The 23,435-nt window shown below is 46.3% G+C and overlaps 1 protein-coding gene across 1 annotated transcript in view; it reads left to right on the top strand.

The window, feature by feature from the left end:
- The window catches only part of MYT1 (myelin transcription factor 1), a 64,064-nt gene extending 42,291 nt beyond the window's left edge, over positions 1–21,773 (top strand). Inside the window, exons 12-23 of the mRNA XM_064465420.1 lie at positions 1,601–1,806; positions 2,500–2,769; positions 3,514–3,668; positions 6,090–6,152; positions 6,369–6,437; positions 10,625–10,687; positions 11,258–11,341; positions 15,430–15,651; positions 16,235–16,326; positions 17,260–17,363; positions 17,481–17,624; positions 19,076–21,773. Coding sequence (XP_064321490.1) covers positions 1,601–1,806; positions 2,500–2,769; positions 3,514–3,668; positions 6,090–6,152; positions 6,369–6,437; positions 10,625–10,687; positions 11,258–11,341; positions 15,430–15,651; positions 16,235–16,326; positions 17,260–17,363; positions 17,481–17,624; positions 19,076–19,216 — 1,613 coding nt within the window. The 3' untranslated portion in view covers positions 19,217–21,773. The remainder of the gene's footprint in view (positions 1–1,600; positions 1,807–2,499; positions 2,770–3,513; positions 3,669–6,089; positions 6,153–6,368; positions 6,438–10,624; positions 10,688–11,257; positions 11,342–15,429; positions 15,652–16,234; positions 16,327–17,259; positions 17,364–17,480; positions 17,625–19,075) is intronic.
- The last annotated feature ends 1,662 nt before the right edge of the window (positions 21,774–23,435 follow it).

Here is a 23,435-nt window from a genome sequence, read left to right as displayed (position 1 = left end):
CTGATGGAAAAGTAATTTGTTTCCCAGCACAAGTGATTCTCTTGCTGAATAGATTGTGTTATTTGCAATATTAGCAAAGAATTTTCAGGGTAATTGTACTGACAAAAATAATTCCAGCAGACCCACTAGGATAATCCTTTCTATTTTTTCTCATCACTTATTTCACTAATTTTCTGATTGCAAGTCTATTAGTGGTAGAAATACTTATGAAATGGAAAGGCATCGCTGAGCCTACGGTGTGAAATTGAAATTGGCATCTCACGATCCCAGATATTGTCAGGTTGGGCTGGCAAATACCCACATGCTGCCACCAAGACATGGATTAAACTGGACTCGAAAACAAGCAGCCATACACAAGAATAACCATTTGGGCAAACCTCCAATGAGTTAATCAAAGCGACAAGATGAATATGATTGCCAATCATAGCAGGGAAATCTGTTCCTTTCACTGAGAACTTATTTTAAAGAGATCTTCATCCAGAGGGATTTATATTTCCCTGCATGTGTGCACGTAACTCCCATTAATGTCAATGTGCATTATATACGCACACAACGAGGAAGAAAGCAGTCTTCAGGAAGATTAGCATTTTATAGTGTCTTATATTACAAGTTTGTAATGGGAGTAATGAAATCGCTTTGCTCTGTAGCCGCATCAGCCAAGGTTGTCTTGCTGCGTTGCCACCGTTGGGCCAAAGCTTACAAGTCTTCCCTGGGTGAGACTCTCACTGAAGGGGTGGATGTTTCTCCCCAAAAAGGGCAGAGTGAAATGAATTAAAAATGTGAAGATTTTGCTAATTGATTCAGAATACAATCCTGTGACTGTTGAGTATCAGATGGTCTCCTGTTTGTACCCACTGAAACTACTGACTTCAGAGGGACTCTGTGTGGGTCAGGGCCTTCCTAAATGGGTCCAGGTTGAAGATTAGGGCAAGTTTTATTGTGGGTTAACCCTGGTAAATACTCACTTTCATTTCATAGGGTGTAAAGAGAAATTGCATCTCCAGGATTGCACTGCTGCATGCTGTGACATACAGTAACAGTGCGGTGTCGTGGCTGGGTGCAGCTGTGTAATAAATCCTGTTATTCAGGTATATTTAAATGATATGTCAGCTGTCAGAAAATCCATATTTCACTGGTGTCATCTTTGGAAGCTCGTATTTCATGGCCCTGGTTTTGCTATTAATGTAATTTTTTAAATTGTAAGCTTTCAAATGTGCTACAAGAAATGTCCTCATAAGCCAGCTCTGCAAATAAGTTATGAACAATAAAAACAGAGCTGGGAAGCTTCTCTAAGCTTTCTCCTTTAACTGCTTCCACCAAGGAGTAGCTTTAATGAAGAAAAGCACTCGTGTTTAGGGGACTTGATGGCAGAGTCTGTTAATGAATTAAGTTTTCACACTGAGAGACCGTTGCAAAAGTCACAGCCAGCACTGCTCCTATTGCACGTCCCCAGCAACGAAACAGCCCCTGGCTTGGTAATAACCACCAGTTGCCACTGGAACTGCTAATACATTATCTGTGTCGGACTGACTTAACCTCTCACTGCTGCCTGTGCTGGTTATACATTAGCCTTGTGTTGTTCCTTCTCTTTTTATTCCAGCCAAACCTTTTCCAAAGGCCTCTTCCCCCAGCCACAGCCCCTCCAGCAGTTACGTGAAGAGCACTTCATCTTCCTCCACAGGCTTCGACTACTCCCACGACGCCGAGGCTGCACACATGGCTGCCACTGCCATCCTCAACCTCTCCACCCGCTGCTGGGAAATGCCGGAGAATCTCAGCACGAAGCAACAAGAGGCCCCCGGCAAGGTGAGCCGAGCGTGCCTGGGGACCACCGCACCACCACACAGCAGAGTGGGTTAAGACTTGAAGTTTGGGATGGGAGAAATACCTTTTTTTACCTTTCCATTCATTTTAATCTTTAAATATAGAGGGAATGCAGAGACTTGTCACGTATCACCCTTTCGCTCCCTGCGTTAGGTGATGCAGTTTGGAGGCGGTAATCTTGGCTCTCAGTGTGTTATGGAGATGCATCACCGTTCAAATTACCCACCTGAGACAGCATCTTTCCCAAGCAGAGCCTCAGGGCTGGTTTCAATTGTTCACTGGTCTGTATCTGATGCCATTTGAGATTCCCCAGTTACATCCAGGCTGACCTCCAGCTATTTTTCAGAGGAACACAGGTTTTCTGGAAGTCCCATGTTGCGCCCCCAGCCTTGGGCAGATGTCTTGGATGCCATGGGGTTTCTTAAATGGCACTAGATGCTTGTGTTCAAGGAATTGAATCAAAATGCCACATTGCTGGTAGTAGAGAAGTGCATTTACATGGCATGTTTCTGAAAATATTTATGAAAGAGCATCCCTTCCACTCAGTTCCTTCTGACTGTGAAGAGGACGGGACATGAATAACCTGCCCCCTGCACTGCAAAAGACAAATGGGGGCAAGTCCCCATAGGGGATTGCTGGCAGCTGCTAACATTGGGCATGTTTCCAACCTTTCAGTCCATGGACATTGAGGTGGATGAAAATGGGACTCTGGACTTGAGTATGAACAAGCACCGCAAACGGGAGAGCACCTTTCCCAGCAGCAGCAGCTGCAGCAGTAGTCCCAGCATGAAGTCCCCAGATGTGTCCCAGCGCCAAAACAGCACCAGTGCCACGAGCAGCACCATGACCTCCCCCCAGTCCAGCCAGACCTCCCGCCAGGATGAATGGGATGGGCCCATTGACTACACTAAACCAAACCGTCAGCGGGAAGAGGAGCCAGAAGAGGTGAGCAGTGACTCTTGATGTTTAAATAACACCTCATGGGGGATTGAATGCCATATTTGCTTTGCACAGTTGTCCTATTTTCCCCCAGAACCCCTAGTTTGCCCTTTGTGCCTAGGAGAGAAGTATTATTAGCTTCATCAATGCTACCAGACATCAGCTGTGGACAATCAGGCAGGAGGCAGATGCTCTTGGATCCACTGGGGTGCTCTTGCCAAGGAAGAACCCACCACTTGTGTTGTCCTGGGTCTGCAGTGCTTTCTTTGTGGTAAATCCTTTCAGCTCATCTGCAGCAGTGGTGCTCTTGGTGACATTCCCCAGGATGATTTCTGTCTGCCATTAGCAGATACGGCCCTGCGTGCCACTTAACATTAATCCTTGCAGGTGAGGGAGCCCAGCCATTACCTCCTGGCTGGGGTGAGTGTCCTGGCCCTGGAAGCAACACACTGAGGGGAGGCAGGTGCTGCTGAGGATGAGTATTGGGGGATTGCACTGATCTTCATCCCTTCAAGACCTTGGGAGAGCCAGATGTAAATCCCTGTGCAGACGTGTTTTACACCTTTCTCCTATAAAAAGGGGAAATTGCAGACTATTTGATCTCTGGTTTGGGTACTTCGAGGTGCTTGCAAAGGGCGCAGGAGTGTTGGCAATGCTGCGCTAACTGGGATGAACCTGGGATCCGTTCACACCATGGCTCAGCATCAATGACCACCACTACAAACACTTTACCTGGCTGTTTTCTTGCAGTCAGAGCCTGCTGCTCATTCTTTTGCCTCCTCGGAAGCTGATGAGCAAGAAGTGTCAGAGGAAAACTTTGAAGAACGAAAATACCCTGGGGAAGTTACTTTAACCAACTTCAAGCTTAAATTCCTCTCCAAGGACATCAAGAAAGAGCTGCTTACGTAAGCCCTGCCTTCTTGTCTCTTCCTCCAAAATGTATAAAATCTGTATGCAGGACAGCGAGGCTGGTAGGAGGCAAAATTTTTTAACATATACATTTTAAAAATTAGAAGTGTAGTTCCCTTTCTTACTCTGGTTTATCTTAACTAAGCAGTTCGAATGAAAACTCAAAGAGAAACCCTATTCTTATACAACTGCTGATCAATGAGGCATATGGCCTTGAAACTGCAGTGCTGAAAGGATCTTTCTGGGGAGCTCAGTGCTTTCAGGATTCACAGGTGTGGGTGCGGAAACCTCCTTGCAGGGCCCATTTTCCCTGGTGTTTTCCTGCAAGAGTGTTTCTGGCACAGTGATGGAGCCTGTCCAATCTCCTGCCCCCTCATTTTGGGACACTTGGTGCTGCTGTGGAGCCAAGAGCACCCAAGGGATCTCAGTACCTTCTTAATGGGGGTGTTGAACCTCAAGGTGCCTCACTGGGAAGGCAAGACTTGTTGGCTGTCTAACGTAGAGCAATGAGCCCCATCACCGTGATACTGCAGGGCCACAAAATGTGAACTAGGGCTACAGCAAGGTTGTATGGGGGAGAGATCTTAACCAAACTCACATCTGTGCATTCATGGCATTGGGTGGGTAGAAATACAGACCCAGGTGTATTCTATGAGATGGAGTATTGCTGTGCATCCACACTGATCCCCCAAACCAATGGTTAATGTTTAGAGTCTGACACAAATGCTGCAGCTTGGACCTGGCTCTGATCTAATGGCAACGTGGGATCAGTCTGGAGGTTGTGATGGGGAGGTCACGCCTCCTAGGCATCCCAGCAGATCTGCTGTGCTTGGGCCTTTTTCCTGTGCATCTGACCTTCCCATATGTTAAACAGGGAAGAGTCGGCAGGAATCGTTTTGCTGACCTTTTACAAAGTGGCTCATTATTTGGCTACGCAAGCAGGAGGCTGAGGGAGCACAGGCAGGGAGGAGAGCCATGAGGGCAGAGCAGCAGCAGCATCTTCCCTAAAAGAGCAAAGCACAGACCAGCTGCCCTGTGCAAGCTCTAAAGGCTTTGTTAAAAACCAGCAGCGATGTGAATAGCGATTTCTGAGGTAGAGCCCTGAAGTCCTCCTGTGCTATAATTGTATTATGAGGGTAGAGAAATTTCCTAAATGGAAACGGCCCTGGAATAAATAAATGGTGTCATGGGCAGCCCTGAGCCTTCTCTCCCCATTTAGCATCCTTGTTCCTTTCTGGCCCAAGGGCTGTAATGAATTAGCTGTAGTTAACTCAGGAGCAGACTTGCCCTCTGTGTCTGTTTGATGCTCTGTGTCTGGGTGCAGTTCTTGGGCCATCTCCAGGCACTGATGGCAGTCGCTGTGAAGGTGCTCCTCACTTCTACCTTCCTGCTGCCCTGCTGTCGGCACACAAGCATGTACCACGCAACATACATCACTGCTGCTTGAACATCTTCATGTCAGTGCTGGCTCTAGGGCTTGCTGTGTTTGTGTGGGTGTTGTGGCTGTGAAAAGGACTCAAGGGTGAGCAGGGAATAGCTGCATCCCCAAGACTCAACCTGCCAGGCCAAATCGTCCCAGGACATCCCTGTGCTGTCCCAGGACATCCCTGCTCCCTTGCATACCCTGTGACCTCGGGCAGGCAGGGCACAACTGTGCCAGAACCTCATTGCTCATGCACAAACTGGATCTTATCCCCTGAACTCCGAGAAGGGATGACACCTTTTCCCATTGCCAGCACAAGTGCAATTCTCTGGGGAGGCAGCGAAAAGGGACGGGTGGGAAACGCAGCTCGGTGAAGGCAGCAGGTGGGATGCGGCAGCTTCTGCCCGTCCTCAGTTTAGGAGCCCCCAGGCACACGAGTCAGAGGTTACTTTTATTCCCTTTCTGGAGTGAACAGTGTTTTCAAGCTTTTGTTTGCAGCTATAAGGGCTGAAAAGACTATTTCAGAATGCTGAAATCTGATGCTTTCAGAGAATAAGCTGATTCCTGCAGCCAGAGCTTCAGAATTGCAAAAATTATCCAAATTGGCAGCACCAAGGCAGTGGTGTTCATGCCACCCAGCAGGCTGTTTTGTCTTCCACTGCCATGAGCAAGCTAAGCAACTAAGTATTTTGAACATGTTTGCCACAAATTTTTTCATTTTTTTCAAAGTTTTTCAGGGTCCTTGTGATCTTTTGGGAACAAAAAAGGGAGGAAGGGGAACTGAAAGGGAAACAGCTGGTTTATTTGCATGCAAACATATAAACACATGGTGAGGTCCGATGGAAGGAGCCGGTGTAAGGGGTCTGGCACTGGGGCTGGGCTGAGCCCCCCCACAGACAGACCCGGAGGAGGGCTCAGCTGCTTTTGCAGATCCGTAGCTCTCGGGTGAATTCCTGCCTTTCCAGCACTTACGCTCATTGTTGTTGTTGCCCAGTTGCCCAACCCCAGGCTGTGACGGCAGTGGACACATAACGGGAAACTATGCCTCTCACCGCAGGTGGGTTGACCTTTTTCTCATGGTTTGGACTTTAAAGACAACTTTTTTTTTCTTTTAGTATATTTTTTGACCATGTGGATAGTTTGGTTCTGTTTCCTCCCCACCTTCTGTTGCCCCTCTCCCTCTCCCCGCCCTGGCCCTTTTTCTTTTTCCTTTTTTTCCTTTTTTTTTTTTTTTTTTTTTGCTTATCCAGATATTCCATCTCTTCTCTTTCAGCCTTTCTGGTTGTCCTCTTGCTGACAAGAGCCTCAGAAACCTCATGGCTGCCCACTCTGCTGACCTCAAGTATGTTTGCGCTCAACTTGGAACTCCTTTTTTTTTCTTTCCCCCCCCCCCTTTTTTCTCTCTCTTCCTCCTCCCTGCCCCACCGTCTCTTCTTGCTCTGCTTTTGCTTTTCCATCCCCTCCCTTCTCCTTTCAAAGAGCCGATCAAAATCCACCTGCGAGGAGCTCTGGCGGAGCCCAGCCTCCAGCTGTCACATTGGGAAGAGTCAGCATCACGCAGCAAGGCTTATTTTGGGGAGGGGGGATCACGGCAGTGATCAGAAATAACCTAGCAGGTTTCCTTTGGGCACTGTAGACATATACAATTTTCTTTTTCATTTGGCATCTTTTCCCAAGCTCTTGTTTCCCTAGTTTGTGCCATAACCCTTTTCATTCAACGTTTTTGTATGGCTCTCAAATAATCCAAAGCCTAGATAAAGGCAAGCGCTTTATTTTGGGTAGAGACACAGCTGGGAAAATACCACCAGGACACAGTGAAAAGAAGCCAACTCTTTTTGAGAACCTGAGATGCTAATTTTATGCTAAATTTTAGGCGTTGTTTGTAATGCGGTGACAGAGGTTCCTGTCCATTTCCATGGGAGTTTGATTTGCAAAGGAATGAAAGAGGGAGCAAGCAAAGGCCTGGCGAGGCCGGATCCTGAGCCAGTGGCAAAGGGCTCACAGGCACACAAACTCTTTGTTCCCATTTCTGCTCCTGATGGGAGGAACCTGGTCTTCACATTTTTATCCAAATATCTTCCTCTGAATCCTGTTTTCAGCTTTGCTGCTGTCTTCCCAAAGCTCCTCTTTTTCACTAGGAGCTTATTCTTCACAAGGGGGTTTCCCAAATTCTCTCTTAGGTTGCCTCTACTAAAGAAAGGTTTAATAGAAATAGTATTTAAAATACATGGAGACACTGGGGGGACCTGAATTTTCCTCCACCCAACCTTCATCTTTGGGGAAAAGCTAATTGTGAATTTCTTCCCGACATCACTTCCATGGAGCCAGCCTATTTTTGGAGGCTGATTCTCCTCTGAGCTCCCTGCTTTGTTGAATCCAGTTTCAGGATTATTTAGGCACGGAGATATTCAGAACTATAACTGAATGGCTTCTACTGAGAGTAAAACCTCATGGGGGACTTCACGTTGCACAGGGTCATCATAAAAGAATAAATATGTCCTGTGTCCTGTATTCAATCAGTGATGTTTGGAGCCATGGTAAGAATTGTCAAGTCAGGTGGGAGCCCCTTTGGTCATTAAGGTGGTCAGTGAGGCCCCAAATCTAGTTTTGGTGGCTCAGAGGGCAGTGTGGGTCTGGGTCTGCTCCGCACCCCACCGTCAGCGCCGGTGCCAGGAAAAATATTCATTAACTGCCTGTTCCTTATCACAGAGGTGGAAAAAGTAGCTGGATTAGTTGATATTAATAGAATATGCTAGTGGAGGGAAAGGACTTGCATGATTAGTGCTAAGTACACTTAATCATGCATTATAGACGATATACGTTTTGAAAGAACCTCTTAAGAGATCTTTGCTGAACTGGTGTTTCTCCAACAGTCTTAAAGAGTAGCCCAGTGATCAGGCAATTAGCGTTAAAGATACTAAAAGCTCTCAGGAACAGTGCCTATTTCCAGTAAGGGCCCAGAGAAAACACAAATGGGGTCATCCCTGAGACCAAGCATCATGCCGAGCCTTGCTGTGCAGCATCCCCTGCTCACCTTGGGCATCTGATGTCAGCATTTTTATCAAAATACTATATAAAACAGGAGACTTCTGGCCAAAACAAAGCTTTTTAATGTTATTTCCCAAGTACTGCTTTTTTTTCTATGTCCTGGAGAGGATCAGAGCAGAGGAGGGAGGAAGGGAAGAGGATTTTGAGATATTACAGATAGCACAGTCATCGCTTTTCACAACTTCAGATAAGGCCATGTCAGTGTTTCTATTATAAATTCTATTTCAGGGGTTAATATCCCTGATATAAAAAAAATAGCTCCAGGCTGGAACACGCAATAAAAGGTCTCTGTCGATATGATTTGTCTCCAGATAATTAAAAATAAAACTCCAATCACTACTCTCCCTTTTTTCAAGTCCTGAAAGGCAAAAGGAGTTTGGTGTTAGCGTTTTCATAATTTCATCCCACCCTGAAGTCAGAACAACAAAAAGACAGTTTTTCTTTCTATTTTAACAGCATATACAGGGAAATGTCATAGTCATCTCCTAAACCTGTAATTTCTAAATGAGTTAGAGAATTTGCACCCTCATTGGGGTCCTGCTGGATGTGTCCCTTCTCTTACTGCACCAGATCTATGTACGTTTATGTTTTCCTGGGTCTGAGCAGGCCAAGCCTTGGTCCTGACTTAGTCCCCCGTCACCCTTCTGGGACCAGGATGTGTCCCCAGTCTCCCACCCTAGGTGAGGTGCCAGGTTTTTTTGCCAGTGGAGACTCGTCAACGCAAATGCCAAACCCTTCCTCAGAGATGGTGCAAAGAGGAGAATTTTGATACTTTCTAACAAAAAAAAAAAAAAAAAAGAGGACTTTTTAAAAGGCCATTTTCCAAGCTGCAGAACTAAAGGCATCTGTAGAAATCATTGCTCCATTGACTCTCAGGGGCTGGAGCACCCCAACTATACCATTGTCTAGGTCAGGCATGAGCTTTCCCAAAGACATTGGCCTCAGGGGCTGCCCGTGCACCGTCATGTATTGCCCATCAATTTGTTCACTGGGGTGTCCTGGAGACACATCAGTCCCTGCTCTGTGGTGGGGTACCAACCGGTGCTACCAAACCAGGCACCAGTGGCTTTAAAATTGAGGACTGAGAAAGTGGGGGCACAGCAAAATCCTCCACTGAAGAGAAAGGGCACTCTGCAAGCTTGCAGTCAGCCCGTGAGCTTTGCCCGCTCCGGCTCAGACGCAAGTGGCTGAGACCCTCCTGCTCATCCTGCAGCAGCACCGTGGATTTCCTCCCCCGGCACTAATCACTTGACTCAAACAGCCCTGGCTAATTGGCAGGCTGGCGTGCACATCCTCGGCAAGCACTCCTCGCCTCTCTTCCTTGTCCCCATGACAACTTTTATGTCTGCCGCGTCACCTACAGCATTTGGAGCACATCTTTGTGCTCGTGGTAGTTCATATCCCCTCACCTTTCTCGTTTCTGTACCCTTAATGATGCGGTGCTTAACTCGTGCCATTATCTTCGCTGCCGCTTGGTAGGGCTTGCAGCCCCTGCTAGCCTTTGTGCAGGTTTGTGTGATCACAGAACTATTCTTCAGGCTTTGCTTTCAATCATGTCCTGGAGTGCTGGACGCTTACCTTCAAACCCATGATCATGCTGCATCTTCAAAGACCCCTTTGTAATGGCAGCGGCTGAAGACTGAGGGGCAGATTTTGCATAGAAGCACCAAAAGCTGCTGGTGCACCAAGCATGGTGACCTGGTGATCCCCAGCCCAAGGCCCTGCAGGCAGCTGTCCCCTTGCAGAACCCACTGTCCCTTGCCCATGGTGTTACGGAAGGAGGAGACGTGAGGTTAACCTAACCTTTTCCCTGCTTTTCCTTCATTACTTTCCATCAGAGGCATCAAATTGTTTTGGACTCTGAGGACCCTCCTGCAGTGAGGTGTCTGTTTGCCCTCATTGAGATTAGCCCCTGTCAAATCACCCAGAACTGAGCTGAGAACTTCTGTTGGGCTTCCCCTTGGTGTTGGCTGAGGTGGCCCCAGAGGAGAAAGCTCGATGGCCAAGTTGTCCAGATGTGTAGGCTATTTTTTCTGGTTTCTTCTCTACGCTTGCATCCAGCTCAATGGCTCTGGATGGTACCTGCCATCTCTTATGTCTTCCTCAGGAAGATGGACATTGTCCTGGAGGGGTTTTTTGGCTCCTTCATTATCATCTCCTGAGCTGCCCCCTTCATGAAGGTGGGGACAGGGGCTGGGATCCATGTCCCTCGGCTGGAAAGCAGATATCTGCCGCACTCCCAACGCCTGACCTCTTCCCACCAACGCTCCTCTCCAACGCCGACATCATGCAGTGATGCATCGACTTTGCTGCCATGGATATTACAGACCAGATGTTGTTCTTATGGAGGGAGAAGAGGCAGGAAGAAAAACCTGCTTCTGTGTTGACAGTCCCTAGATTTCTCTTTGAAATGAGCTGTCACAAAGCATCAATCCCCTGCTTGCATCCCCAGGCTAATCTGAGCATCCTTTTCCTCCGCAGGTGCCCTACTCCTGGTTGTGATGGCTCTGGTCACATAACGGGAAATTATGCATCGCATAGAAGGTAAGATCTCCCTTAAATTATTTTCTCTGTAGCCTCTTTCTGTGTGTGTGTCGTCCCCGCCCCCACAGTGGGCAGAGTTGTAAAGTTCTGAATAAAACATTAATGTTACTGACAACTGAAGCCTATTTTCATCTCTTTAATCTAACTTCTCTTTTTTTATTATTTTTTTGATGTTTCCAGCATCTGATTAGAAGCTCCCTTCAACAGAGTAAAAGACAAAGGGTCAGATTTTAGCTGATGCAATGTTCCTGTTAATAATGCTACCTATTTATGACTTCTATTATCACTTTAGAACATTAATAGCAGAGATCTGAGCCTTCTGTTTCAACAATTCCATTAAACATCGCAGGCTGTTAGCAGATATCTTCTTATCTAGACACCATTAATTACTGTCCATCTCCCTCAATTTTTTATTTTTTTTTTCTCCTGACTTCTCGTGATGTGAAGCTGCAAAACGAGAGAGATCAAAAAAACAGGGTGAAATTCAAGGGAAAGATGACTGAAGCGGGGGAATAGCAAATGCAGTGATTCTGCCAGTGAGACAGGCCTTTCTTCTCTTTTTAACCACAGTCTGTCAGGCTGCCCTCGTGCCAAGAAAAGTGGGATCAAGATCACCCCGACGAAGGATGATAAAGAAGACCCGGAGCTGATGAAGTAAGTCTGGATGAAACTCCCAAGTGGGCTGTTTTTGCTCAATCCCCTTTGCCGCGCACAGATTTACGTGGGGGAGCAGCATCCATCCCGCATCCTCCCTTGCTCACGCTGCTGGAGCATTGTCTGCCTGCACTGGAGCGCGTCCTGCCAAAGCTCTCCTGCTGCTTTCCGGGTAGTTTTTCCTGATCCCAAGAACGGTGGTGTAATTCTGAAATTTAATTGGAAAATTGGGCAGTGGGGAGGTAACGGTGTATTTTTTCTAATTTGTTTTAGTAGATGTGAAAAGTAGGCTGGTAGGGCATGAACAGTTCCTGTCCAACCTGTGCTTTTAATAATTCCTTAAAAAAACACCAGTGTTGTAAATGAGGGTAAGATGCCACAGTCAAGCAAAATGTTGCTGGTTTTGGGGCAGTAATGGGCAGGTGAGGGGTGCTGGAGGGCTTGTTTAACTCCCAGGAACATGGAAGAAGTAGAAACTACCCAGCACTGAGTCAGGTCAGGATCCGGTAACCCTGAATAAGACATGTTTTGTAGAGTCTTTGCCACAGCTGAATATTCAAAGTGAACAGAAAAAGGCTTCCTCTGCTGCCTTGGGCTGAATTTTTCAAAACATACCAGGGGGTTTATTCCTACTGGCAACAGTAATTTTAAATCTCTTAGTCTGCCTCAGGAGCTTTCATTTGCTGTGAATCTATTTGTCCTGACTTTTAGCAAGTCCTAGCATCACAGGCTCAGTGTCCAGGACCTGATGTGAGGTTTGGGGTCTGTGTCTCCACCACCCTGCAGCTACAGGACATCAAAACCTTTGCAGCAGGGCTGGGCCTGCACTGACTTCAGCATCCTCTTTTTTGTTAACCCAGAGCATCTCCAGCCTTTCTGGAGCCTGTCCACTTGCCCAGCAAGTGCAGGTGGAGGGGGTTAAAAAGAAACATGGAAAAACTTATCAAACCTCTCTAAGAGGCCCCTTTGGCTCAGCAAACTGTCCCCAAATGTATCTCTTACCCCATTTTAGCCCTAGGGCAGGTCTTGCCCTTGCAGAAGAGCAGAGGTGGATACCTCTGTGTACCTGGGTTTTGCCCTGGGGCAGAGGCTGAGCTGGAGCAGGAACTGGTGGGTGTGGAAGAACCCCATGGGGGCTGTGGGAAACTGGGATACATGAGCTGGGCGAAGGACCTTTAAGAGATGATATTTGAGCCATCTGCTCTGTTCTTACTCCTTAGTCTACAGGAAGGAAAGCCTCCCAGTTAAATGAGCCGTGTGATAATTAGCAGGAGTTAGCAGAGTTTATTAAAAATTAAGCAACCTACTTAAGAATCTGTGGGAAAAAATGCTTTTTTTTGGCTCAAATACACTAAGTTGCTGGTGGCATTGTAATGCTGTGCCATTAACCAGTGACACAGTGAAGGAAAGGACAAGCAGCAAATGCTGTCCTGCAACTGCCGGCTGTTGCACCTTTGTTTCTTTTACTGCAGTCTGAGGCCCCCAGCTGGGAGGTTGCCCCGCTCCACATTTTCCCCAGGGACATGGCCCCTGCGGGGCTGGGGAGCTGGGGCTTTCCTCATCCTTGCCCGCCCCATTCGGAGCTGGGGATGCGCCTAGCGGCTCCCCCAGTGCAGTTCCTCTGCAAAGAGATTGCTTCCCAGTGCAAGGAGGAAGGGGCTTTTATACGCCTGTTTTGTTATGGTGAAGCTGGTGCTTGTACAGGAACACGGGACGACCTGTCAGGGCATCCCCAGCAGAACAACGGCCCCCCCCCGGCATCACCACCAGGGGTTGGGTTTCTCCTAGTCCACCCTAAAGGTGCAAAAGCTGGGGAGCTAAAGTGGCAAGAAATGGGGTTGGAGCATCATCAGAGCTGGGATTTTCTGACTCCTAGAAAGCTGATGCCGTCCAACCCTGGACTGGCCTTGGAGGCTGGTTGTGGCTCTGCTGCTCTGTTGGCAGCGGGACTGTGGGCACGGATGCAGGCAGTGCCAGAGAGGCACAAGGGTCTCCATGGCATGAGGGCATGAAGGCATTCCCCCATGTCCCATGGTTCAGGCAGCATCCCTGCTCCTACAGTGCCCAGGAGGAGCAGAAGCTCCTCTGAGATGTGCAAAACACCACGGCACAACCACCCCTTCGCTGCCACCTTTCCCCAGCCCTTGAAAAGTTCATGCCTTGCCTCCTGCAGCACAGGTTTGCGTTAAGGAGCTTTGGCTCTAAATCCTCCTCCGTCTGCACCGACCATCACTTGGAACCCGGTCAAGTTTTGCATGCCACCACCAAGGAGAAAGTCATTTAGTGCCTGTTTTTGCTGTTCATCCTTCAAGTAACTTGCTACAGACATAATTGAACAGATCACCTCAACCTTCAGCCAAGCCCTGGCATAAAACGGAAGCATCCACGGCTGCCTAATGGATCAAACACTGCTGGTGCTTCCGTTAAATAATAATAATTAAAAAATAAATAAATAAAAAAATGTCCAAGCCAGCTGTTTTGCACAATAAGGCTCTGGTTTATTTTTTAACAATGAAAATGTAATGTAAGTTAGATTAACAGCGTAAAATATGTAACGGTTGGGCTGTAATGGCTGCATACTAAATGCTGGGGTTTGTCTCTTTCTCTCTCACTCTCCCCCCCCCCCCTTCTCCTGAGGATTCAGTAATTTGCTCGTGATCATATAAAAGCAATGATGTTATGAATTTACTGAGGATCCTGCTGGCAGGGATATTATAAGTGAATTGTGCTGCATTTGCAGCTGATTAAAATCAAGATCAGCATTTTTCAAATTATCTTGGGAAAAGGCTGGGTGTACAGCTCCCTCCCTTCTGCTGTCATCTCCCTTTTGTACGAAATACAAACAATCAGGGTAATAATTTCTGCGGTGAAACGCAGCTTGTGATTTTCAGAAGCAGCTCAGTGGATATTTTTCTGGGGAAACTTAAGTCCCTAATTGCTTTCAAACTGAGGACATGGGGTTATTTTTGCCTTTTCTTCCCTACTTTTGCTCCCACCCCTCCTTTTATAGAGTAATCTTCCTTGAGTAATAAACTTTTAACTGTATTCATAATTGACTAGCATCTATAAACAACAGCAAACCAGAGCAGAAACCTTAATAGATATACCGGGCTTTGTCGAACGGCTGAATTTAGTGAGTATGCCGTTAGGTTTGTGAGCAGGGAGGAAAGAGGTGCCTTTTAGAGAGGCACTCATCCTCTTGGCAATTAGCACAGGTTGTGTCAGTGCTTCCATGATGCCCCTCACAGCTCCTGTGTACTTCAACCGGCCATAAACGGGGGCAGAAGCGCAGGAGTGCACCACCTTGATGGTAATTCCCACCTTTATCCCCTTGAGAGCACAGGCTGATCTCTCGGTAGCCGTGGGGTGTGAACCAGGGGGAGGAGGGAAGCGAGGCCCTGTGCGGCTGCAGGCTGGGTGGTGCCCCAGGGTTTATTTGTCCTGTCTGATGGGGTACGGGCTCAGAAACCCCTTGGACGTCCTCCTTGCAGTAGCAGGTTTGCAGCTTTTTGGTGCACAGGTTGAAGCCTGACTGGCTCCCGGGTCAGGGACTGGTTCCCAGGGAAGGGTTGTGTCCCCATGGGCACAGACAGTGCTCCTGTATCGGGTTGACCGTGCTAGTGTAGAGTGACAAAGTTGATGACCCTGGGTTCCTCAGCTGTAACACTGGGCAGAGCAAGCTGTAAATGTGTGATGGTTCAGTGCAAGCATGTCAGCCTTGGGGTAACGTCAGGAACCCACATCATGCAGCCCTACCTGCCATCTTTGCCGTCACTCAGGCACCAAACACATGCTTTGGGACACCAATGGGACCTGCTTTTGCTGCAAGTCTGAGTGCGAAGTGACTTCCACAGTCTTTCCCTCTTGCAGGATTTACCTTGGTTCCTTTTGGGTCTTTTGAAGGGGCAGTCATAGCTCTTAATTTCCCATCAGCCATTTCCATCAACTAAGCATCCACCCCATAAAGTCCAGATGAAATCCCCAAATGTGAATACTCTTCCCAGGCTTCCTCATTCTGGCTCATCCCTAAATTCCTTACATCCCTTTTCATTCCTGTGCTGTAATTTTTGGTAATTTCCTGTGTCCAGGTGTCCGGTTCCTGGCTGCGTTGGGCTCGGACACATCAGCGGCAAATACGCCTCTCACCGGAGCGCATCAGGGTGCCCTCTCGCAGCCCGCAGGCAGAAGGAAGGATCGCTTAACGGCTCCTCGTTTTCCTGGAAGTCGTTAAAGAATGAAGGCCCAACCTGCCCTACTCCAGGATGCGATGGCTCCGGCCATGCCAACGGGAGCTTCCTCACTCACAGAAGGTAAATCACAGGGTTGAAATCACAGGGACCGTGACAACATTGCCATGGACTACCTGTCCGTAGATGCCGCTTGAGCATCGTTCAGCTTTTCATGCAAGGCTCAATAGCTGGTGCCTCTCATGCTGACCTCAGTCAGGTTGCTCCAAGGTTGGAGCTTTCTGCATGGAAGAGAATGCGTAGTAGTTTCAACATTGCAACGGTGAGATGTGGATTGGGCAAAACCATGAAAATTGATAATATAATGTCCTTCCATGAGCAAGCCAGAACAGGACTTGGGCACCCCAAAGAGGGGGTTTTATGCCCAAAGCAGCCAGTCTTATCTCACCTTCCTCACCTGTCATGCCCTCTCTTCTAGGAAACAATGTGGTTTTTAATCTTTGTTCAGAGAAAATTGCTCTCGCTTTATAAATGGGGAGTTTTGTGGCATTATTCATAAAGCAATTTTTTCTGTACCATAAAAAGCTTTTAGAAGAACTGTCTCGCAGCATGAACTCCACCAAACGGTACGTGCTCTTGTTGGGAAGGAACATAAGCACCTATAAATACCGAGAATTTCTGAAAGCCCTTTTTACTTGCTTTTCAGTTTGTCAGGGTGTCCAAGAGCTACTTTTGCTGGGAAGAAAGGAAAACTCTCAGGGGATGAAATTCTCAACACAAAGTTCAAGACCAGCGATGGTAAGGATTTTCACTCCTTTTGCTTTGCAGTTGTGTCAGGGTATTGAGTCCGTGTATCTTTTTCTTTGCAGACTAGGGAGGTTTCAACGCAGAAATCTGGCCTCAGATTTGCAAGCTTATCATGTCCTATGAAAACCCATTTCTTGGGTTCCCCGGGTGCTGGGGGCAGTGGGGTACTGGCACCGCTCCCCAAGTAACACACTGCGAGGGAGCAGGTGGAACGGTAAAAAAGGAGTTTCCATAGTGAAATTCCAGGCACGAAGAATTAATGCTGAAATTGAGATATTTTTTTAAATATTCACTGGCATTTTTACAGATCACTTGCAGTTGTTCAGCTATTTTCACCTATTCAGGGCTTTTAATCCTGCAGATATTTCTGGATCTGGAATTCTGTTAGCGATGACACTTTGCATTTCCAGTGTTATTACTGAGATTTCTGTGGTATTTCACAAGGTTCAGGCATTTGACTTGAATACTTACATAGTTTGGAATCTATAAATACCTGCACTCTTCTAGAAATATTGCTTTATTTTACAAACCTCATCATTTATAATCAAGACATGCATTAGTTTTTTAAATGGCATGTTCTCAAACTCAGGACAGGACAGAGTGACCTGAGTTTTCAGGGCAATCAACCTTGTAGGGTGCATGGAGGTGCTGGACTCCAACTGCTACGCTGTCGTTGGCTTTTGCATTTACATGTTGACCTATAAAGTATCATTGAACCATGATGCTAAAAACCTTACTAACAAAACAAAAATAAAAATAAAAGTAAGCAGGTGAGACGTGCCTCCCATTTAGAGGACGTAAAAGCAAAGGTGAGGACTTTGTGAGTGGTGGTGTCTATGCAACAGGATGGGCTCAGCAGAAGGCCCAACATTTTTGCTTATCCTGCAAGCGTTTGCTGACTGCCCGTGACCTTGTCTCCTGCAGTTCTGGAGAACGATGAAGAGATAAAGCAGCTGAACAAGGAGATCAGCGAGCTGAATGAGTCAAACTCGGAGATGGAAGCAGCCATGGTGAAACTGCAGTCGCAGGTTTGCGTGCTTGGACATGCATCCAAGCCCACGGATGCATGGCTGAGCCCCTTGCATGGATGGTGGTGGATGCCATCGCGTGAGGGCTGGTAACTCTGCCATGCGCTTCCTCTGCAGATCTCCAGCATGGAGAAGAACCTGAAGAACATTGAGGAGGAAAACAAAATCATAGAGGAGCAAAACGAAGCCCTGTTCCTGGAGCTCTCAGGGTTGAGCCAGGCTCTAATCCAAAGTCTTGCCAATATCCGCCTTCCGCACATGGTAAGAAACAGCACTCACCCCAGCCGGCGTGATCAAGGGAGCTGTGCCAAACCCAATTCACGATAAGGCTTATGTACAATTAAAGTGGGAGAATTTCTCTAAATACACCTACATGTCCTCTATAAGATCAGTACTTTGCCTTATCTCTGAAGATTGTATTATATCTCCCTTCTGTTGTCATTTTCTGCTGATCTCCCTTTGTATCTATTGTTCTGTCTCATTACATCTGGGAGCATTATCACAAAATAGGAAACTTTATCAAGGGCACCCAGTGCCTTTTAGGCTAAGACAGCACAAGCAGAGATCAGGAGGGATTGGATTTCAACGTCAGAAAGATCTTACAGCTCCTATTATAATGCAGGTAGTTTCAATTCAGTTTTGAATAGCTGGCAGCTAAAGAATAGCATTCTTAAAGAGAATGTATTTTGTTTAATTTCACAAGGTCTAACAGCCCACAGCATGTTACATAGAGTTACTGCAAAATGAAAAGACTGCATTAAAATAGTAAAACCACAAAAGGCTATTAATTACCTTCCCTCTATTCCCAGGAATGTAATTACTGTTGTCAAAACCAGGTGTGTGGAGGGGGAGCTCATGTTGTTGGGGAAGCTGTCGTCTTACAACTCATAAAGACCATCACAATGATCATAGGAATGAGCTTTTGATTTAATTTTTTTGCCATTTTTTTTTTGGGGGGGGGGGAATCCTTTTCATTAGGGTTTGTATTTAATTTCAGGCTGGTTGGAGAGAAGCCATCCTCCAGCAGAGCAGTTTTGGATAGTGTTCACCCAGCTGCCTAACTGGCAGAAATGCTCTCGCTGAGTGCCTTTCTGTAAAGTATTTGACACATAAAGGTCAAATAAACTGTTCAGCAAATATTTTTTCAAGGCAACTCCAATTAAATAATGCCCATGGGACTTGTACGCTCATTTTATTCCTGTTCTTTTTCTTCCTTCTCCCTTTCTTTTCTCCCCATTAACTAGGGGTTAGATAGATATTTGCAAGGGTTCCATGATGCCCCTCAAAAGCAAAAGCTGTACCACAGCAGTGTGCTGGTGTGGGAAGATGTGAGCCCAAGGTGATGGGGCTCCTGTCCTAACTTTGCCTTTGATTCCCTCCATAATGCTTCAGCAGTCCCTGCCTCCTCTTGTCCTCCAGCCCTTCATTTCCAAGGCTTAAGTCGGCCTCAAGCCTGTCAAACTGCCTGCACACGCTTAACCTGTGCTGTTAATAGTTCCATGAGGCCAATGCATAAAATCAAGGGCACGTTTAAGATCTGGCAGGATCATGGGTTGCACAATGAGATTTCCATACATACAACACCACACACAAAAACGGGCCGACATGGAGACCTTTGGCTCTTGGTACATACAGATGATTAATTGCAAAGGAACATCTCAACCTCTTCCTGCTCTACTACTAACACTTTTACTTGGCTGTTTTGGCTGCAGGAGCCGATTAGCGAGCAGAACTTCGATGCATACGTGAACACGCTGACCGACATGTATACCAACCAGGAGTGCTACCAGAACCCAGAGAACAAGGACCTGCTGGAGAGCATCAAACAAGCTGTCAAGGGCATCCAGGTTTAGTGCTGTGGGACGGAGACGAGCAAGCAAACAGACTGTAAGATGGAACTTTCCCTCCAAGTATTCAGGTTTACAAGTTAGAAAACTTGTTTAATGAATGAAAAAAAAAAAGAAAAAGAAAAAAAAAGGACCAAAATGTAACCAAGAGGCCATTTCTGAGACATGGAACTGATCGAACTCAATGTTCTCGTTTACTTAACTTTGGACATTCTTGAGAAAAGTGGGATTTTTCTGCCTGGACCACGAGGTAGATCAGGGCTTGGTAGCTGGTGAAGAGCAGGCATCTTTCATGAGTTGCCATGCTCTTGCAGAGTTGATCCAAGAGTTAAAACATTACAAGAACAGGGTCTTGTCTGATCCAAGACTAGCGTATGACTGGCTTAAACCCTCATGTTGTCTATGGTTGTATGTCCAGATCACCTACTCACACATGAATTATGTTCTATGTTGCTACAAGTGCTGGAGCTGCAAGCTACCTGTAAATCTGAACCTGTGCTGGGCCTCCCAACCCTGAGGTGTTCAGATATCCACTGGGCATGGGAACTCTGAAGTATTATAAAGTAGCTTATTTTTATTTTCTGAAAGAAATCTGAAGAGCAGTTCTAGATCTCCAGTGGAAAGCGCAATGGAAAAAAGGTTCTCAGGGAAGCTTTTGGAGTTTGCAACTACAGTATTCCTTTGTCTGTCTTAAATATGAGAATAGCTATTATGAATAGGCCAATACCAGATATTTCATCCAGAAGAATTCTTAATGTGTCATGGTCCGGTGTATATGATTTTTTGGAAGTCTGTTTGATGACAGTTCTGGTTCTTTTCATTATTGTGATCATCCTTACAGTGGCGCAGTACTGCCAGTCCAGAGATCATACATCAATGCCAGAGAACGTTTGAGATTGCGATGAACAAAAAAAAAAAAAAAAAACCAAACAAAAAAAAAGAAACAAAAAAAACAACAAAAAGAGAGATGTTAATTGATGGCCAGCAAAGTGCTTACCTACCGTGAATCAGCAGTTGATTTCTTAAAGGTATCCACAGAGCAATGGGTATTTTTTGGTTTGGTGTTCTACATTCTGCGCAAAATCACAGCGCAAGCGCCATTCTGAAAAAAAAGGCAAAAAAAAAGAAGAAAAATCCCCCAAGAGTATTCAGGTATTGGGTATTCTTCCAAAGAAGCATTTTCTAAGCAGCTCGGTACACGCAGCCCACTGTGCACTTAAAGAACAACTCTATGAATGTCTTTGCGGCGCTGCCCTCCAGCACCTGCTCCGTCGCGCGTGGAGCCGGCTGTCACCCCGTGGGTTCGCCCTCCGCCGCGATCGCTCCCGCCCGGAGCTCGCTGTCCCCCTGCTGCAAACGCTTAGGAAGCGGAGGGGGGCAAAACCTCCTGAGTGGTCCCAACGCGGGGAGCATCCACATCCCACATCCTGCATCCCGCCTCCCTCCTGGCGGTAGGGTGGGCAGAGCTGGGGAAGATTTTGCTGACCCATACTAAAGGCAAGACTGTGGTGTCATTTTGAGCCCAATCCTGCAGATATTTAGGGCATAATCCATGATTTGGAGAAGTCAGTAGAAAGCTTCCCAGCGACTGCAGTGGCCGCTGGATGCGGCCTTGAAGCTCACGAGCGACTTGGCTCGTGTCGGTTCCCCTGTTGAGTTCAACAGGGCAGCTGGCCTGAGTGGGTTTGCTCCGTACTTAAGTGTTTGCAGGATCAGACTCCATGAGTTCACTTATATTAGAACCCATTCCAAGTGCAAAAATACAAAAGAAAGGGAAAAAAGAAAAATTTGAGGTGTTAAAAACACAATGTTCTTAACATGTAAATAGAGTCCAAATTGATTGTGACTGCAATTCAGTTAGTATTTAAAAGTAGAGAAATTGCACTTCCTGGAAGAAAGAGAGGAAAAAAAAAAAGTAGTTAGTTTAATTATCCTGTAAATTATTTAATTTTGGCAAGATGTATGTAATTTATATTTACAACACCTTATGTTAACTTTTTGCTATTTATTTAACTTTTTTATTTATTAATTTTATACTTATTTTAAACTGGACACCGCACCATAGAAAAGAAGATAAAAGAAGCAAAAAAAAAAATTAAAAATTAAAACTTTTGACCATAAAAAGATATTCCAAAAAAAAAGAAAAAAAAGAAAAAACCCTATCTACAACTCCTACTTGTAATTTTGATGCAACCAAGTTATTTTTTATATATTTTGTTATTTATTCTTTTAACGATGGGAATTTTTTTAAAGATATTTTATAACTGAGACATTTTGATAATTTTTTGGTTTGTTTTTTTGTGGGGGCAGGGGCACCAGGGGGAAGAGAGACTTTTTCAGTTTTTCTTTTCTTTTTCTTTCATATTGTTTCAGGCACTGATAACAGGAAATGAAAATTCTGTATTTATTATTTATTTAATATTTAAGTCGGGAAAAAAATGAACTGTGCTCTTGTTGTATATTTATTTTGTCGTTTGTGTGTCAGTTATGTGATGACTGAGTACTTGTTTATGTGAAGGAATACTGTTAATATTTAAATAATAAAGAGTCACATTGAAAGTTATAGCGGGCTACATGTTATTCTGTGAAAACGAATACTGTGATCTACTTTCCTCAGGAAATGTATTTTGCAGACAGAACTTCCTTATGTAATGGCAGGGTTATTTCATAATAAAACCCAGTTCTGTTTGTGACTTCAGTTCCTATGGTCTTTCTTCGAGCTGCTGCCAGCGTCCCCAGTGGGTCCCTGGTGGGCTTCATCCTTGCTCCTGCGCTGTGGCTTGGAGGGTTGGTGTATCTCCCCTGCTCGGAGCTGCAGCCAGGGACTGCCCACCTCAAACCTGGCTTTCCCTGCCTAATAAACTGGGGGATTTAGGGGAAATTTAGGTTTGGTATCTCTGAAGCCTTTGAAGAATAAGGAGCTGTCACCATCCAGCCAAGCGGGTGCCTAAAATCCCTCTAGTCCTGTGATGGGGAGAATCAAGAGTCCAAGTAAAGGTATGTATTGATTTAGCTGGTTGCTGGAGCCTTTCCCAAGGCAGGAGGGCTGCAGGCACTGTACCTTCCTCGCACCCTGCACCCCCAGCACTCAGCATCCCCGGGATTCCACAGCTTCGTGCTCCCGCAGGCGGTGTGCGAGCGGAGGAGATGCCATCGGGAGCAGTGCAGGAGACACCAGCGCTGGGACAGGACACAGACAGATGCTTTCCCCTTCCGGATTTACAAAAAAGCCTCACGAAATTGATCTCTGAGCTAAAATGCTTAGCTAAAATGCTGGGAGATGGCTTCTTTTTGTCAACACGACTTCCTCACTTCTATCTGCCTGACTGCAACGTTCACAGATTACCTCCCTGGAGAATGGAGCTTTTTCACTGGAAAAAAGAGTTTATGTTTTGAAGTGGTGGCAATGAAGATAATTTCTCACCGGCCTCTCTGTTGGAGACATCATTTCTGAAGTCACTGAAATTCAGTTTTGTTTTGCTGTAGCTGTAGCTTCCAAGGTGAAGTAAATTAAATCATATTAAGGCAATTTGGAGCTGGCTGAGTTGGGTCAAATGGGAATTGCAGGCAGGTGCATCACCAAGAAATTAAATTCTCTGATTAACTGAGCTGAACTTTCCTAACCGTCCCTGTGCAGAAGCATGAGCACTCTTGGGTTAAGGCAGGAGGTGGTGGCCATGCTGCAAAGACACATGGGCAAAAGGCAGAGTAACATGGAGCCAAAAGGGTAAGAACTAGCCAGAAAAATTTGGAGCAAAGTTTTGGGTAGAAAGAACATTCTTTAAAGCCTTTCCTCAAGCATGTATATGGGTGTTCATTGGGAGTTTTTTCTGTCTTCACTGGGTGTCAGCAAGCTGGGGCAGGACAACTGGCAGAGGCTTAAGACAGGCTCATGGGGATGGTGGAGGAGGGGACATCCCTCCTGGAGAGGCTGCAGTAGATTCCTTTGCTTTGTGCTGGTGGGTTTCCAGGACCAGTGTAGCGGACAAGTGAGTTGCCAGCTCTGCCACCAGCTCTGCTATCTCCCCCTCCTTTGCAGGGCATAGTACAGAGATCGCAGGTGCAATTAAAAGTGCACAGCAGGCACTGATAAGAGTGATCAAATTTAGGGCCCACAGTCTCTCCCAGTTGTGACTGACAGCAAAATCAGGATGTACTAGGAGCCATGAAGCAACACAGCCACGGCAGAGACACTGGGGAGGGTTTGGTTCAGAGCCTTCGTGCT

This window comes from Phalacrocorax carbo, chromosome 14 (genome assembly GCF_963921805.1).
Source record: "Phalacrocorax carbo chromosome 14, bPhaCar2.1, whole genome shotgun sequence".
Classification (NCBI taxonomy): Eukaryota; Metazoa; Chordata; class Aves; order Suliformes; family Phalacrocoracidae; genus Phalacrocorax; species Phalacrocorax carbo.
Note: the sequence above shows the minus strand (reverse complement) of the source record. Positions and strands in the feature narration are given on the sequence as shown.